General features: G+C 37.5%; 2 protein-coding genes across 2 annotated transcripts in view; one reads left to right on the forward strand and one right to left on the reverse strand.

The window, feature by feature from the left end:
• Positions 1–3,850, forward strand: part of CHRM5 (cholinergic receptor muscarinic 5) — a 49,256-nt gene extending 45,406 nt beyond the window's left edge. The window contains exon 2 of the mRNA XM_026848910.1: positions 1,943–3,850. Coding sequence (XP_026704711.1) covers positions 2,026–3,612 — 1,587 coding nt within the window. The 5' untranslated portion in view covers positions 1,943–2,025 and the 3' untranslated portion in view covers positions 3,613–3,850. The remainder of the gene's footprint in view (positions 1–1,942) is intronic.
• An 8,226-nt stretch (positions 3,851–12,076) lies between these two features.
• LOC113480277 (fibrinogen-like protein 1-like protein) overlaps positions 12,077–13,979 on the reverse strand; it is an 8,250-nt gene continuing 6,347 nt past the window's right edge. Inside the window, exon 3 of the mRNA XM_026848911.1 lies at positions 12,077–13,173. Coding sequence (XP_026704712.1) covers positions 12,473–13,173 — 701 coding nt within the window. The 3' untranslated portion in view covers positions 12,077–12,472. The remainder of the gene's footprint in view (positions 13,174–13,979) is intronic.

A 13,979-nucleotide genomic window follows, 5' to 3' on the forward strand; every position in this document is an offset into this window, starting at 1 on the left:
TCCCCCCCCCCCCCCCAGCACTGGGAAGGAGAAAAATGAAACAAAAAGGCTCAGGAATTGAGATAAGGACAGGGAGGGGTCCGTCACCCATTTAGACGGTTACAGGCAAAACCCAAAATGGTTAGGGGAAGAAAAACTAGAACAACAGATGCATATATTATGATTATTACTAGGCCTATACAAGAACCAGAATCCTGTTAAGTTAGGTTCAATATACATTGTGTATAAACAGAATACAGATGCACAAACATCTAAATAGAAGACAGGAGATGACAGACACACACAGATGGAGGAGAACAATTTGGGGTGTTACAATAGACAGTGGTCTCAGTACGCCAGGATACTTACCATTATCGAATTTAATCACAACAGGATATAATCGTTAGGGAGGGTTTGAAGAACAAAGATGACACACTTCTGGGGATATTTAGGAGACCTGGGACAAAAGTGAAGGAAAAAAAGCAAATAAGAGATCAATGACAGAAAATAAGATGCTTTTCTGAAAATTCAACAAGTGGCTATAAAACATTGTTGTATTGAGCTGATGAGAGACAGGACTCAACTAATTCATACAAAAGATAGATGATGACAAGTGGGAAAGGAATAGGCTGTGAAAGCTTACAGTTAATAAAAGACACTTGCCAAGACCAAAGAAAATAATGTTCTGACAGTTAGGATGAAAGATGAAAACAGAGGTGTGGATGTATAGGGAAGACCATACAATAGAGATCTGATACAGAAAGACTTAGTTGGACTTTAATAGGTGATTTATGTGATAATTTATCTGATAATTTTAGCTGAACCTGTGTCTGATTTGTCTTACTAGTTTTATACTGGCTAGATAGCCAATAAACAAACTCTTAATAATTTACCTTTCATTTCTGACTTAAAAACCTAACTACTATTTGACTATTCTAAAATTACAAGTCTAGCAAGATTAAGCAACAAACAAGTGATTAGTTCATCTGATGTGATGGAATGACTCAAAACCCAGCAGATATCTGTGAAGGAACCAAATGGTCTAATTCGGGCTTGCGTTCATAGGGACAGGAAAGCAGCAGTGAAGAATGTAGGAAGGGATGGACATCAGAGGTGTGTATGCATTAATAGAGTGACAGAGGTGCTATTTCTACCTTTCTCTGTTTATGCAAGCATTAAATTGGTTTTGTTGCATTGTTTGTCACTGTGGTCATCCATTGCTGCTTCCTCTTCAGTTTACTCCTTTCTACCCTCAACCCTACCATTCACTCACTCAAACTACCCAAAATTCACTTCCATGCCTCACCCAATGAGTCTCCTCAGTCCTGAGTTCTCCCATTAGCAAAAAGTCTTTCCTGCCACACTTATTTTTCCAAAAACATCTTCTTGGCCTTGCCCACTTCCTCAACTCAAAGATTCCCCCTCGGTTGCCCCAAGCACATCTAACACCTAATTTGTTTCCTGCTGCCACCATGCCAGCATAGTTCCTAACTCCCCATGCATTCTCAGTTTCCTCTTACTCTCTTTCTGTTTATGGTGACTTCTCCAAATTTTTCAAAGATAATTTATAAAATCTTGACATGTCTTCTACATAGTTCTGTAGGAAACAACACGGTGACTCACTGTCTTAGTGCACTGCAAAACTTTAAAAGTCTGTCTTTAAGAATTTGTAGCATGTCTCCTAAGGTATTCAAAATCTAAGAACTGGCAGGATTGACTGTCTTAAGAAACAATAGTTGTTTTGATGCATTTAGAAATTTCATAAGATATCAGAATACATTGTCCTAGAATGTACATTTGTGTGTTTTAGTTACGTTCACAATGGTAGAAACAGTATTCAAAATTCAAAAAGAGAGCACAGGTAATTTGATTGTTTTGCAATTGGTTTATGGTAACTCTAATAGAAGTCTGTGATGTTTAATGAGCTGCTTTCTTTTTCTGTTTTTTCCTTTGATTTTTACAGCTGTCTCCAAAAGAAAATTTTCGAGTACAAAAAGTAATATAGAACAGTGCTAAGATCCTGATGACAATACACCAAAACCAAGAATGGAAGTAAATTTATTCAGCAATTCTACTGTTGTAAACAGTTCATCCATCAACCATAAGCAGTTTGAAGGGCATAGCCTCTGGGAAGTCATTACTATTGCCACTGTAACTGCAATTGTAAGCTTAATAACTATAGTGGGAAATATTCTTGTAATGATATCCTTCAAGGTTAACAGTCAGCTTAAAACTGTCAACAATTATTACTTGCTCAGCCTTGCCTGTGCAGATCTCATCATTGGAATATTTTCTATGAACCTTTATACGTCCTATATTCTCATAGGACACTGGTCTCTTGGGAGCCTTGCCTGTGACCTGTGGCTAGCACTGGACTATGTAGCTAGCAACGCCTCAGTAATGAACCTCCTAGTCATCAGTTTTGACAGATACTTTTCCATCACAAGGCCTTTAACTTACAGAGCCAAACGCACACCCAAAAGAGCTGGCATCATGATTGGTCTGGCTTGGTTAATTTCCTTTGTGTTGTGGGCACCTGTAATCTTGTGCTGGCAGTATTTTGTGGGTGAACGAACAGTACCACCTGAAGAGTGCCAGATACAGTTTTTATATGAGCCCATTATCACCTTTGGTACTGCAATTGCTGCTTTTTACATTCCAGTGTCCATGATGACCATTCTGTATTGCCGCATCTATAAGGAGACAGAGAAGCGGACCAAGGACCTTGCTGAACTGCAGGGTTCAGAGTCTGTGGCAGAGTTTGAGATGATAAAGCCTCAGAAAGCTCTCCTGAGGTCTTGCTTCAGTTGCAAGCAGCAAAACTTAGTCAAAAGAGAGAGGTGTCAGGCTTCCTGGTCTTCATCTAGTCGAAGTACATCAGCTACAGTGAAAGCCTCTCAGACAGCAAGTACTTGTAATGACTGGGCTAAGGCTGACCCGTTAACAACCTGCAGCAGCTACGCATCTTCAGAAGAGGAGGATAAACTTGCTGCTGATTCAGTTTTCCAAGTAACTTACGAAAGTCCATCTAAAGGTAAGGCAGAAGAGTTTAATGAGAGTATGGATGTTGTTGTCAAAGACCAACGTGAAGAAAATGATTTTGAGAAACAGGAATACTTTTTATCACCTGCCAAAGGCCACATACAAAAGAGTAAAAAATGTGTGGCCTATAAATTTCGGTTGGTGGTTAAAGCTGATGGCACCCAGGAAGCCAACAATTGTTGCCGTAAAGTAAAAATAACTCCTTGCTCTGCTGCTCTGTCAAAGGATCCTTCCATCAAAAGCATGGATCCAAATATAAATAACCAAATCACTAAAAGGAAACGGATGGTTCTGATAAAGGAACGCAAAGCAGCACAGACTTTAAGTGCCATTCTTTTGGCTTTTATCATCACATGGACTCCCTACAATATCATGGTTTTGATCTCCACATTCTGCTCTGATTGCATTCCCCTGACACTGTGGCACCTTGGGTATTGGCTATGCTATGTGAACAGCACTGTTAACCCCATTTGTTATGCCCTCTGTAACAAAACTTTCAGGAAGACTTTTAAGATGCTGCTTTTCTGCCAATGGAAAAAGAAAAAAGTGGAAGAGAAACTATACTGGCAGGGCAATACCAGACTGCCATAGTTGCTCTTATATAAGGGATAAAGGGGAAAACAGATATTGATGTAACCTGTAAATTGACTGTAATTCTGTCTCTTCAAAGCTGTTGCTTTATATGTCTAGGGGTTAAAAATATTCTGCAGAAAAGTAAAATTTTGTGTGAAAGCAGTGTGCTTGGGTTAAAGGAGTCAGTGGCTGCTATGAGCAACACAGAGTGGTTTTGGTTATGCAGTAGATCTGCATTAAAGTTATTATATTTGGGGTCTTCTGTCCTTTCTTTCAACCTGAGAATATGTAGAGTATATTCTAAACTACTAGAAATTAGAGTGGGATGGTCATCTAGTCATCAGGTCAGGTAATCCAGTCTATCTCCCTGTTTCTTCCTATAGTTCCTTTCTAATGTATTGTCTTTTTAGTTTTCAATGCACCAAGCAATGAAGCTCATACTACTTCTGTTTTGAGATTTTTCCACTTGCTGTTGGAATGAAACAAGGACTATTTAAAGGGGGAAATGCTGTCATCCCCAATATGAAATGGTTAGGGAGTTTCATAATACTCCAAATGCACACACATATTATAGGAGAATGTAATACTTTCCACTTTAAGGATGACTTTTGTGGAAACATAGGAAGGGCTCATAGTGGAAGAAATAGATAATGTATTTTGTATAAGAAGCTAGTCCCAATCTCAGTTCCATCATGCAAGTGACTGTCATTTGTAAAAAATGGTGATGGTTAGCCAATACCTCTGAATTTCTCCATTTCCCAATGCCTCTGAAGAATATTTTAAAATTTTATGTGATAGTGGTACAAACCAGAGCTGACTGTAAAGCATAATGGACATAGACTATCTACTTTACAACACAAGGAAGGTCTTTTTTGTAATCTCCTTTGTTGTGCTTCCCCTTGCCCCAAAAGTTTCCAGTACTGATGGAACAATGTAGTTCAAAAGAAAAATATGTATTAATGCCCTATGCATTTACCTATATATTATGTAATTATTGTAAACAGTGACAGAATTGGCATCTCTGAAAGAAGAAAGGTTTTTTAAGTAACTTTTTAATATTTCAATAAAACTATTAAGGACACTTTGCACTTTCATAGCACTTTTTATCTTTAAATAGCTTTACAAATACTAGTCAACATCAGGTTTGGAAACATAAGTTATCTCCAGTCACTATCTTTTGGTCCAGCAGAACTATATCTGCTGCAGTACTGGGAGCTGAAGTCAAGCCCTCTAAGAGCTGTGGCTTCGGGGACTGGGCTGTACTGGCCTAGTTAGAATGAGCTGAGACTCCAGCCACTAGCTGAGGTCTGCCAGGGCTTTGGGTCTGTGGTGAGGACACTTCTGTGGCAGGGTTGAATGGCATGTGTCTGTCTGATGTCTGTGTCAGGCAGGAGTCCTGCAGCACTGAGTGAGTGAGTGCATGAGCAAGGGGCTGCCCTCTGCAGCAGGCCATTGGAACGGAGCTGGTCACCTGGCTCCGTGGGGTGGGATATGAAGCCTCAGGAAAGGCCACAAGAAAACAAAGTTAATGGCAACAGGAGCTATAAAGTATGAAGTTATAAAGTAAACAAATGTTTATGAATAAATGAGAAAAATCTCCATGTACACAAAGTTCAGATTCAGTTCTAGCCTTTCTACCAAAATTCAGGGTGAGATGCTCTGGAATATTAGTTTGGGCCCATCTTCATGTTATATCCACTATACACTTTAGTGGGCCATTGCAGTGGTGACATGATCAAGTTGCACATTTTGGGGATTGTATTAGTCATCCTGAATGTACCATAGCTCTCAGTGAAATTATTTGTAGAATTTATTATCATACCATCAAAATGTTACCTGACAGATAAATAATTCCTCCATGTCAACCACCACAGTACAGGTAATTAATATTTTTTATCCCCAATCTCCAGAGGGGAAAATTGTGTCAGTGAAAGATTAGCAGTGTAGTAATGTAAAAATACGTTCTCTAAATTCACAGGATTGAGTTTATAACACACAATACCTTGGCTATTATTTTTTGTGCATTAGCATATGATTGCTTATTAAAGGAAAGTATGGGTCTTTGTAAAGACGCTTTCATCAACTTTTCTCTGTCGCTATCCAGAGCTTTTCCTGTGTGCAGTAACTATGTACAAATTGGTTATTATAGGGGTTTATTTTATATTACATTGGATCAGACATTCAGTAAATCGTGTTTGATTTTTACCAAATGAATGTGTCCCTCTGTGGCACAAGCTGTAGTTAAAGGCAAAATTTATGAGGCAGTAACAGTTCCTGCTAGCTGCAGTATTGTTGCTAAAGTAAAGCATCGGCTTCTACTGACATCAAATGGGATACTTTTTGTTGGTTTTGGCTTCTGTTGAGCAAGAATGTTCTGTAAATGTTTATGGACTCTGTGCTCAGTAAATGTATTAGAATACATGGTGATGAATGCAGCAATGTTGGTTCAATACGTGAAATATGTGAAATATGTGCTCAAACTATCTACTGGCACTTCACCATGTGAGATGTTACATGGCCAAACATGGGTACATTGTAAATACCTAGAATATATAAAGAGGTGTGTGTTGCTTTATTGTTATGTAGGATGTTTATTCTTAAAAAAAAAAAAAAAAATCACAAAAAGAAAAATGGGATCCTCATCAGAATATCATTATTTAATTATATTTTGTTTTCAAATCATATTTTGTACTTTTAAAAAAGGTGTTGTGGGACTTTTACAGTGTAGAACAATCTGTTGTCTGTATTTCTGTCCTTTTAATGAACCTTTTACTGATCCTATGATTAATTATGGTTATGGTCATGGACTGGTGAAAAGATCTTTCTTTGTAAAATTGCATTTTATTTATATACATAAACATACATATCTATAGATATGTATGTAAGTATAATATTATCAATATAGATGCATAAATATACATCCCTAACTAAGCTTTTCAGAAACCCAGCACGTTTAAATAGTTTTGAATATTGCATTTAAAAAAAAAACGGGGGGTATCATCTTTGTCCCTCCCTTTTCATGCATACCAAATTCCCATAAATTATCAATTAACATTGATTTTCTATAAATATAATTTATGTTTGTAGATAAATACTTGGAAGAGTTCCCAGAAATTTCAAATGGGTATAGAACACCTAGTTATAGTTCTGTATTTTCTGTTACTACTTAGCACAGAGTGAAGAGCTTTGCAAAGGATGGAAAGTCAAGGTAGAACATAAATGCAGGAGTTTCCATTATAGAAAAATCCCGTTGAATTGAGGAAGAATGAAATCGTAAGAGTTATAGAGAAAATACTGTAAGAATCCATAAAATATGATAGAGCATATTTTGCCATTAATTATATCATTCAGTTGCTTTTCATGTTTATCCTGCTCAACTATGCGTGTCAATTAGTAACAGCTATTAACTGTTAAAATTTTTTTTAATATGTGGATTTTTTGTTCCTCATCTCTGTTGTATCCATAATGAGACCTGCACTGGGATATATGGATTTAAGAAGTCTAGATCCAGAGACAGTGATGCACTTCAAGGCAAGATCCTTAATTATACTTCCCTATCACCCTTTAAAAGTTCCAGTTTTAGAACTGAGTCTCATAAAAAGTCCCTATCTCTAATTTAATTGTTCTGATCATTTAATCTCCCTCATAGGTCTTTTCTCAGAACCTGTGACATTGCCTCCTTGTCATATTTGATAGATGACCTAAACATGTCAAACTAATTTAGTTGAGAAATATGAATGCAAAGTAGCTAAGGATAGTCATATACCTGAAGGAATAAAAATGTCACTGGGATGCAGTAAGTATGTTAAATTTAAAAGAGAAGTCATTGCAACAATTAAAGAATCCCATATCAATCTGGAAGATGCTGCTTTCTTGCAGAATGCAGTTGGTATGAAATTGGATACCTAGTTTGAAACCGAATTGAATACTGTGGGCTTCTTTCAGATTCTGGATTTTGCATAAAATTTTGTAACATGGTTCTTGACTTGTGGTAGGAAACACAGTTTCCAAATCACATCTTCATAGTTTGTGATTATTTTAAAAAAAATTCTTCTTTTTTAAAGTTACTCTGTAATTTTTAGGAGACATACATACTGCTTTCTCTGGATTCTAGGAAAATGAGCAAACAGAATGCTGTAACTTTCCTCTGAAATTAATTTTCTTTGATTTCTTTAGAGGTAGAAATAATAAGAAGGAATCACTTAGGTATGGTGAGAAACAAATACCTGTTTGCTCAGTTGTACACAACCGTAGTTACCATTTGCTGTGACTTGTACATCTGGGTGCCTCTCTGTTGGAAAGGACTCTGCCCAAAAAACTCCATACTGCTTATTCTTTTTTGATATTAAAGAAGGTGTTGGGGTTTTTTTTTAAATAAATCAACACCCCACATTCACTACTTTTATGATCTACAAACCATTACAGGTCAGAACTTCCCTCTGAAAGGCTCCCCCGCAGTGTTTGTCTTGGGGACTCCCAATTCTCCATCAGCTCCTGAAATGCTCTACACATCTACTGGGTAGTCAGTGTCTTCTCTGTTTTAAAATGCCCTTTCCAAACCTGAACTCCAAAAAGGGATACTATGTCTTTTTGCTTGAATACTTGGCTTTCCTTCTACCAAATCAGAAAGAGGCCGTTTATTTCTTATGTGGTCATTCCAGAACTCCATTGTTGCCTTTTGTACACACTAAGAAATTTTCTTCCACATACAGTTGACAGCTGGATGTCATAAAACCTTAAACTTTCTTCATTCAAATAAACTTTTTATGATTTTATTAATAGTTACCCCATAGCTATATCTAGTTTAAAAAAAAAAAAAAAAAACACAAACACAAAAACCCCTGATAGCATTGTGTTGTAAAACTAGAAATAATCAATGACTACTAGTGATTTCGGAAAAGGATGGTGTTGCAATTGTTTTTTCCATTTTGAAAAATTTATTTCTTCAGGTTTAATAGGCACTACTGACTATGTATCAGATTAGGAACTTCAGTTTTCATTACACTCAGTAAAACCACTGCCTTTTACTCAGTACTTATGCCATTAGCTACTGAATGCTATTAGTTTCTTTATGTATCTGCTGATATATCAAAGAAGTTGGCCTTCCTCAAACAACTAGACATTTAAAATCCTTCAGAAGTTTCCTTCTCAACAACAAGTACTTCTCCAAACTCTGGTGGCTGATGGCTCCTGTTTCAGTAGACCTCTGAAATTTGGGGATTTTTACTGAAATCCTGGATTACAATGTCAAGATATAAACTGGAATATTTTTTACTCCTGACATGAGGCAGCCATCTAGCCATAGTGGAGGTCAGACAGCTGTCTTTTCTGTATGCCATATATAAGGCCTCCTTATGGAGGAGTGGAGAGAGGGTACAGTGAAAGATACCAGCTGCCAAGTATGGCTGGATTTAGCTCTGTACCCCACCACTATGCCTGGAATACAGAAGACATGAGAATGACTAAAAGACTCTTTGATTTGTTAATTATAGGAGAAAAAATGAGCCCAGGCAGGTAATTTTGCTAATTTATTGATGCACAGTATTCAATACTTGATCCTAAAATCACTTTGTCATACTTGTAAATCTATGGTTAAACATGTAAAAAAAAAGTTAATTGGAAGTTTGGAAATTTATTGTTTAGATCACATATATGAAAATCAGAAAAAAAAGCAAGCACTTTCTCATATTAAAGTTGAATGATTTTTAAAGACAATAATAAATCAGAGCTTAAGGATATGCTGTAGGTGGGAACTGTGCTAGGTGAATGTTGAACTAGATGATCTCCAGGTTCCTTTCCGACCTAGATGATTCTGTGAAATCTGTGGTTTTGCTAGAAAGAGGTCATCGGGCTCTCTTATATTCTCAGCTAATATTTTTTTAGGAAAAATTTTTCCTTCTGCTAAATTCTGAGTTGATTATTCATCACAGAATCATAGCATGGTTTGGGTGGAAGGGATCTTAAAGATCTCACCTAGTTCCCACCCCCCTGCCATGGGCAGGGACACCTTCCCCTAGCCCAGGTTGCTCACAGCCCCGTCCAACCTGGCCTTGAGCACTGCCAGGGAGGGGGCAGCCACAGCTGCTCTGGGCAACCTGTGCCAGGGCCTCACCACCCTCACAGGGAAGAATTTCTTCCCTGTACCTAATCTAAATCTACCCTCTTTCAGTTTAAAACCATTACACCCTCATCCCATCCCTACACTCCCTGATAAAGAGTCCCTCCCCAGCTTTCTGTAGCCCCCTTTAAGTACGGGAAGGCCACTGTAAGATCTCCCCAGAGCCTTCTCTCCTCTGGGCTGAACAACACATGATTAATGTGATATTGTATGTGAGAATGTGCTTACCTTTACTGCAGTTGAGAAAACAGTACGGAGAGAAATACAAAGTAGTAGAGAGGTGAAGAAACCTATTTTTTGGCTATTGTTAGGAGATTGCATATTTAAAGTGGAACATCCCTCCCATTCAGGGGTGCTTGGAGATGGAAGTCAGCCATATACTTATTACTTTAGACCTTGTCATGCTTCCTCATTTTGGAAAGATATTTGTTTGACCAAATAATTTTTTCCATCAGATATTCTTGGAGGACGCACCTTACAGTGATGGAGAAAAAAAATCTGTTCAGTTAAGAGAGCCTTTTGCTAAGGAATTACAAGCTAGAATTTAGTCCACTTTTTAAGTCTCTATGTCCTTCTCTTTAAGACCTCTGTAAAGACATGCTGGTGGGTGTATTGGAATATTCTTACTCATTTTCATCCATTACTTAGTCCCAAACCCAGCTCCAGTAGTCATTTCCATCTATAATTTGTTTAAAAGTGTGGAATGTATCTCAGTTTCTGAGTTCCATTAAATGTCTTTGTTTGAACTGGATTAATTTTTCTGTCATCTTTTTGCTTGTTATGAGTCATTATTACATTTTAATCTAATTCCCATACAGGAATTCAGTGTCAGCATAGGTTTGTAGGGCTCCAGTTATACTAGAGAGTGCCTCCAAAACTGTGCAGCTGGATTTGGGCTGCTGGTGCCCAAGTCATTCATACAGCTTATTTGCACAGTCCTTTCCTCCAAAACAGGCCAAGGGGGGGCTGCAGAGCAGGTTACTTGCCTTTGAGGATCAGATGCAGCCTGCTGGCTGTCAGTTGTGCACTTCTATGTCAATATTATTCAAAACACATTTTTGGAAGGTGTTTGAGTATCTGACTATATGGCCAGGAATTTGAATAAAAGCTATGAGAGAGTGGCAGCACTTGGGTGATTGTATCCTCATTAAAACTTTGGAGGCATCCTGATAGAGTTACAGCAGAACCCACATTAAATTGACACAATGATATAAACTTAATTCAGCTACTATCCATTTCTTCCCCTATCACACTTCTGTCTTTGCACACAATTTCAGGGGAAAAAAAAACCCAGATGGTGCAAAATAGACATGTGTGCTATATTGGCCTCACCCACATAACATATCTGTATCTCTTTCTGAAAATGTTGCGGTACATTGTAAAAACTATAAATTGCTTTCTTGGCTTTTCCACTTCCCAATGAATTTCTCTTCTTAAGTAATCCTGGCAGTCTTGATCTTCACAAACCACAATACAATTTATTTTCTGTGAAGTAATTTTCATGGAAATGATGAGATGCCATTTTTAAATTAAAAGCAGGAGTTTGCCAGTATACAAGATAATCTAATTATTATCCTGACATTTTGTATAATGCAACAATGAAAACTCTTCAGTTGTCATTCAGCTCTTGCAATGCTATAGCAATGTGAGAAGTAACCAATACAGCTGTAAAAGAAAACAAGGTCTACAGGGTTATCAAAACTGAAATCCTTCTATTTATTGTCTTAAAACAGATGAATTTATCATGAAATTTAAAGATTCTCTCTTTATTTTATAATCAGAAAAAAGGTACCGTTTAAATAATGACAAGGTTGAGTGCCAAAACAAATGAAGCTAGCAAATCTGAAATAAAGCCAGCACTCTCTTCTTTTCACAGAGTGATATTAAAAAAAAAGAGAAGACTGAAGCTGGAACAGGGAGAAACAACAGTCAAAACATGGTAAACAGAGTGGAGTAATATTCAGGAAAAAAATGGAGCAATAACTAAACAATTGCAGCATCAATTTGATCTTTTAAAAATGTGTTCACTGAGTTTCTTGGGGAAAAATTCAGAGTAGTTGTAAGCTTTGGATTAGTAGCTTTAAATGGGAAAGCTGATGATCCCATTAGCTCTGGGTGCTCTGTAAAGAAGGAAGAAAAGCCTGTGCTGAATACTTTATTGTGCATGGGATCATTAAAAAGTAGAGATAAAAAGAAGAGTCAATGAAGGGGAAAAGAAGCCATGGGAGATGAGGATAATTCCAATTTTATATATTAAAATACCTTTCACTAAAGGTAAAAAAGAAAGACCTGATGCTGCCTTATGGTACACAGTACTGTCCAATATGCATTTTGTAAACGTAGGTGCTTCACTGGAAATTTCCTTCCTGCATGATATGTGAAGATGTGCAGTTACAGGAGATCAACCATGAATGTTCATACTGGAGCAAAACCTCCCGAAATGCATGTATACTCATGTATATCTCATACAAGACATCTTATCCTGTATTTCATACCTGACGCCTTTATGGCTAAAATACTATAAAATTATTTAAATCTTCTGGTAGAGGCCTCAGTTTTTGACAGTGACTTCTCCCTTCTGTGGTTGGTAGATGTCTATGTCCTGGTCCAGCCCTGGATGATATGCTATCATAAAGCCCTTGCAGAGACCTGAATTAAATTTTCAATCATGATTACTTAGTGCGATTATTCCATCAGCGTGAGTTCACTTCAGTCACTGGACAAAGAATCCACGTTCCTTTCAAAATACACACGGCTTATCTACAATTCAACTTTCTGACACGGACAGGGCTTGATTGGAATTGATAGGCTGTGGTCAATGGGTTTGATCATCATCCACGCAAACTTGCACATGTGTTGCTTGTTGCAGTCCTTTTGCCAGTATATCACGTTCCTACGATTTAGATTTGCTCCAGCACACGCGTCATACCACCAGCCTCCCCCCGGAATGCCATTGTGTTCCAATTTAGCACAATTCTGAAAGTAATTATCATTGTCTCTGTCCTTGGTGGTGAACTTCTGGTTGTCATGGAGATAAGCTTCTGTGTCCAGGGTCAGAGCATCAGTGGCGTTGCCTTTGTATAGACCAACCCTGATTCGGTATTGAGACTCCTCATCTTCAATAAGGAATGGTTCATACTGTCCCCATTTGATTTCAGCATTTAGGTTTACAAGTTTAACTCCAAGTATATATTGCACAGAGCTGCTAGTTAACTGATGCATATATTCATTTCCTAGCCAGTGGTTGTCATGAACAGAGCCAAATCCATATTTGTAATCCTGCCAGGTCCTATCGAAGTCGACAGTACTATTGGCTGTAATGTGCTGGATTACTGTCCAGCCACCATCCTGCATGTTGCAAGAAACAACAATTGGGTCCTCCTTTGGTTGGATGATGTAAAGACCATCTCTGGAATTTCCTTTGGAGCGCTGAAAAATCTGAAAGCAATCCCTTGGATAGTCTGAGTAGGGAAAAAAAAAAAAAAAAGTAATTTCTGTTCAAATAGTAGATTTTAGATATTGAACTCTGTCCTTCAGAGTGAGTGAATGATTGCTTTTGGACTGGAAGCTGACACTGACTTTATCCCAGCTGGTGGGCACCTATTCAGCTAAAGAAGGAAGATTTCAGGACAGAACATGCATGAAATGTTCAGAAATTCAAAAAAGGTTTTCTTACCCTGTCATACAACAGAAGTGTGATTTTGCATTTATGACAGAAATATGGTTGAAAAGCCAAAAGTTAGGTACAGACCCTTCCTTTTCCTCCTGTGTTCTTCCAGTCTGAGTAGTCATCAAGTTTGCAATGCCCTGTGCCATATGTTGGACCATAGTGTTTAATTACTAGAGCTAGACTTATCCTCAACAAATAAATCTAATTTCTCTTTAACTAATTTCACTTCAGGGATCTGTAACATCCTTGCATTAAATTCCAATAAGTATGCTCTGTGTTCATTAATAAAAAGGAGACATTAATGCACATCTGCTAATACAAAATTTATAAACAACTGAGGATTTTCTTAGGAACAGTTCTTGTCGCTCAGACTCCAGGCTAAATCTTACCACTGATTTGCAGATAGAATTAGAGTGCTGTGCAGTGCTGAACACCAATATCAGGAAAATAGGTGAAAGTGCTTTTCCACTTTATTGCTTATCCAGTAGATTCAGAGAGTAATAAAAATGGCATATAAGGCTTGGAATGACCCTCTTTGTTGGGCTGAAATATATATATATATATATATATATATATATATATATATATATATATATA

The sequence above is a fragment of the Athene cunicularia genome (genome assembly GCF_003259725.1).
Source record: "Athene cunicularia isolate RWA chromosome 5 unlocalized genomic scaffold, athCun1 chr5_part1, whole genome shotgun sequence".
NCBI classification, from domain to species: domain Eukaryota; kingdom Metazoa; phylum Chordata; class Aves; order Strigiformes; family Strigidae; genus Athene; species Athene cunicularia.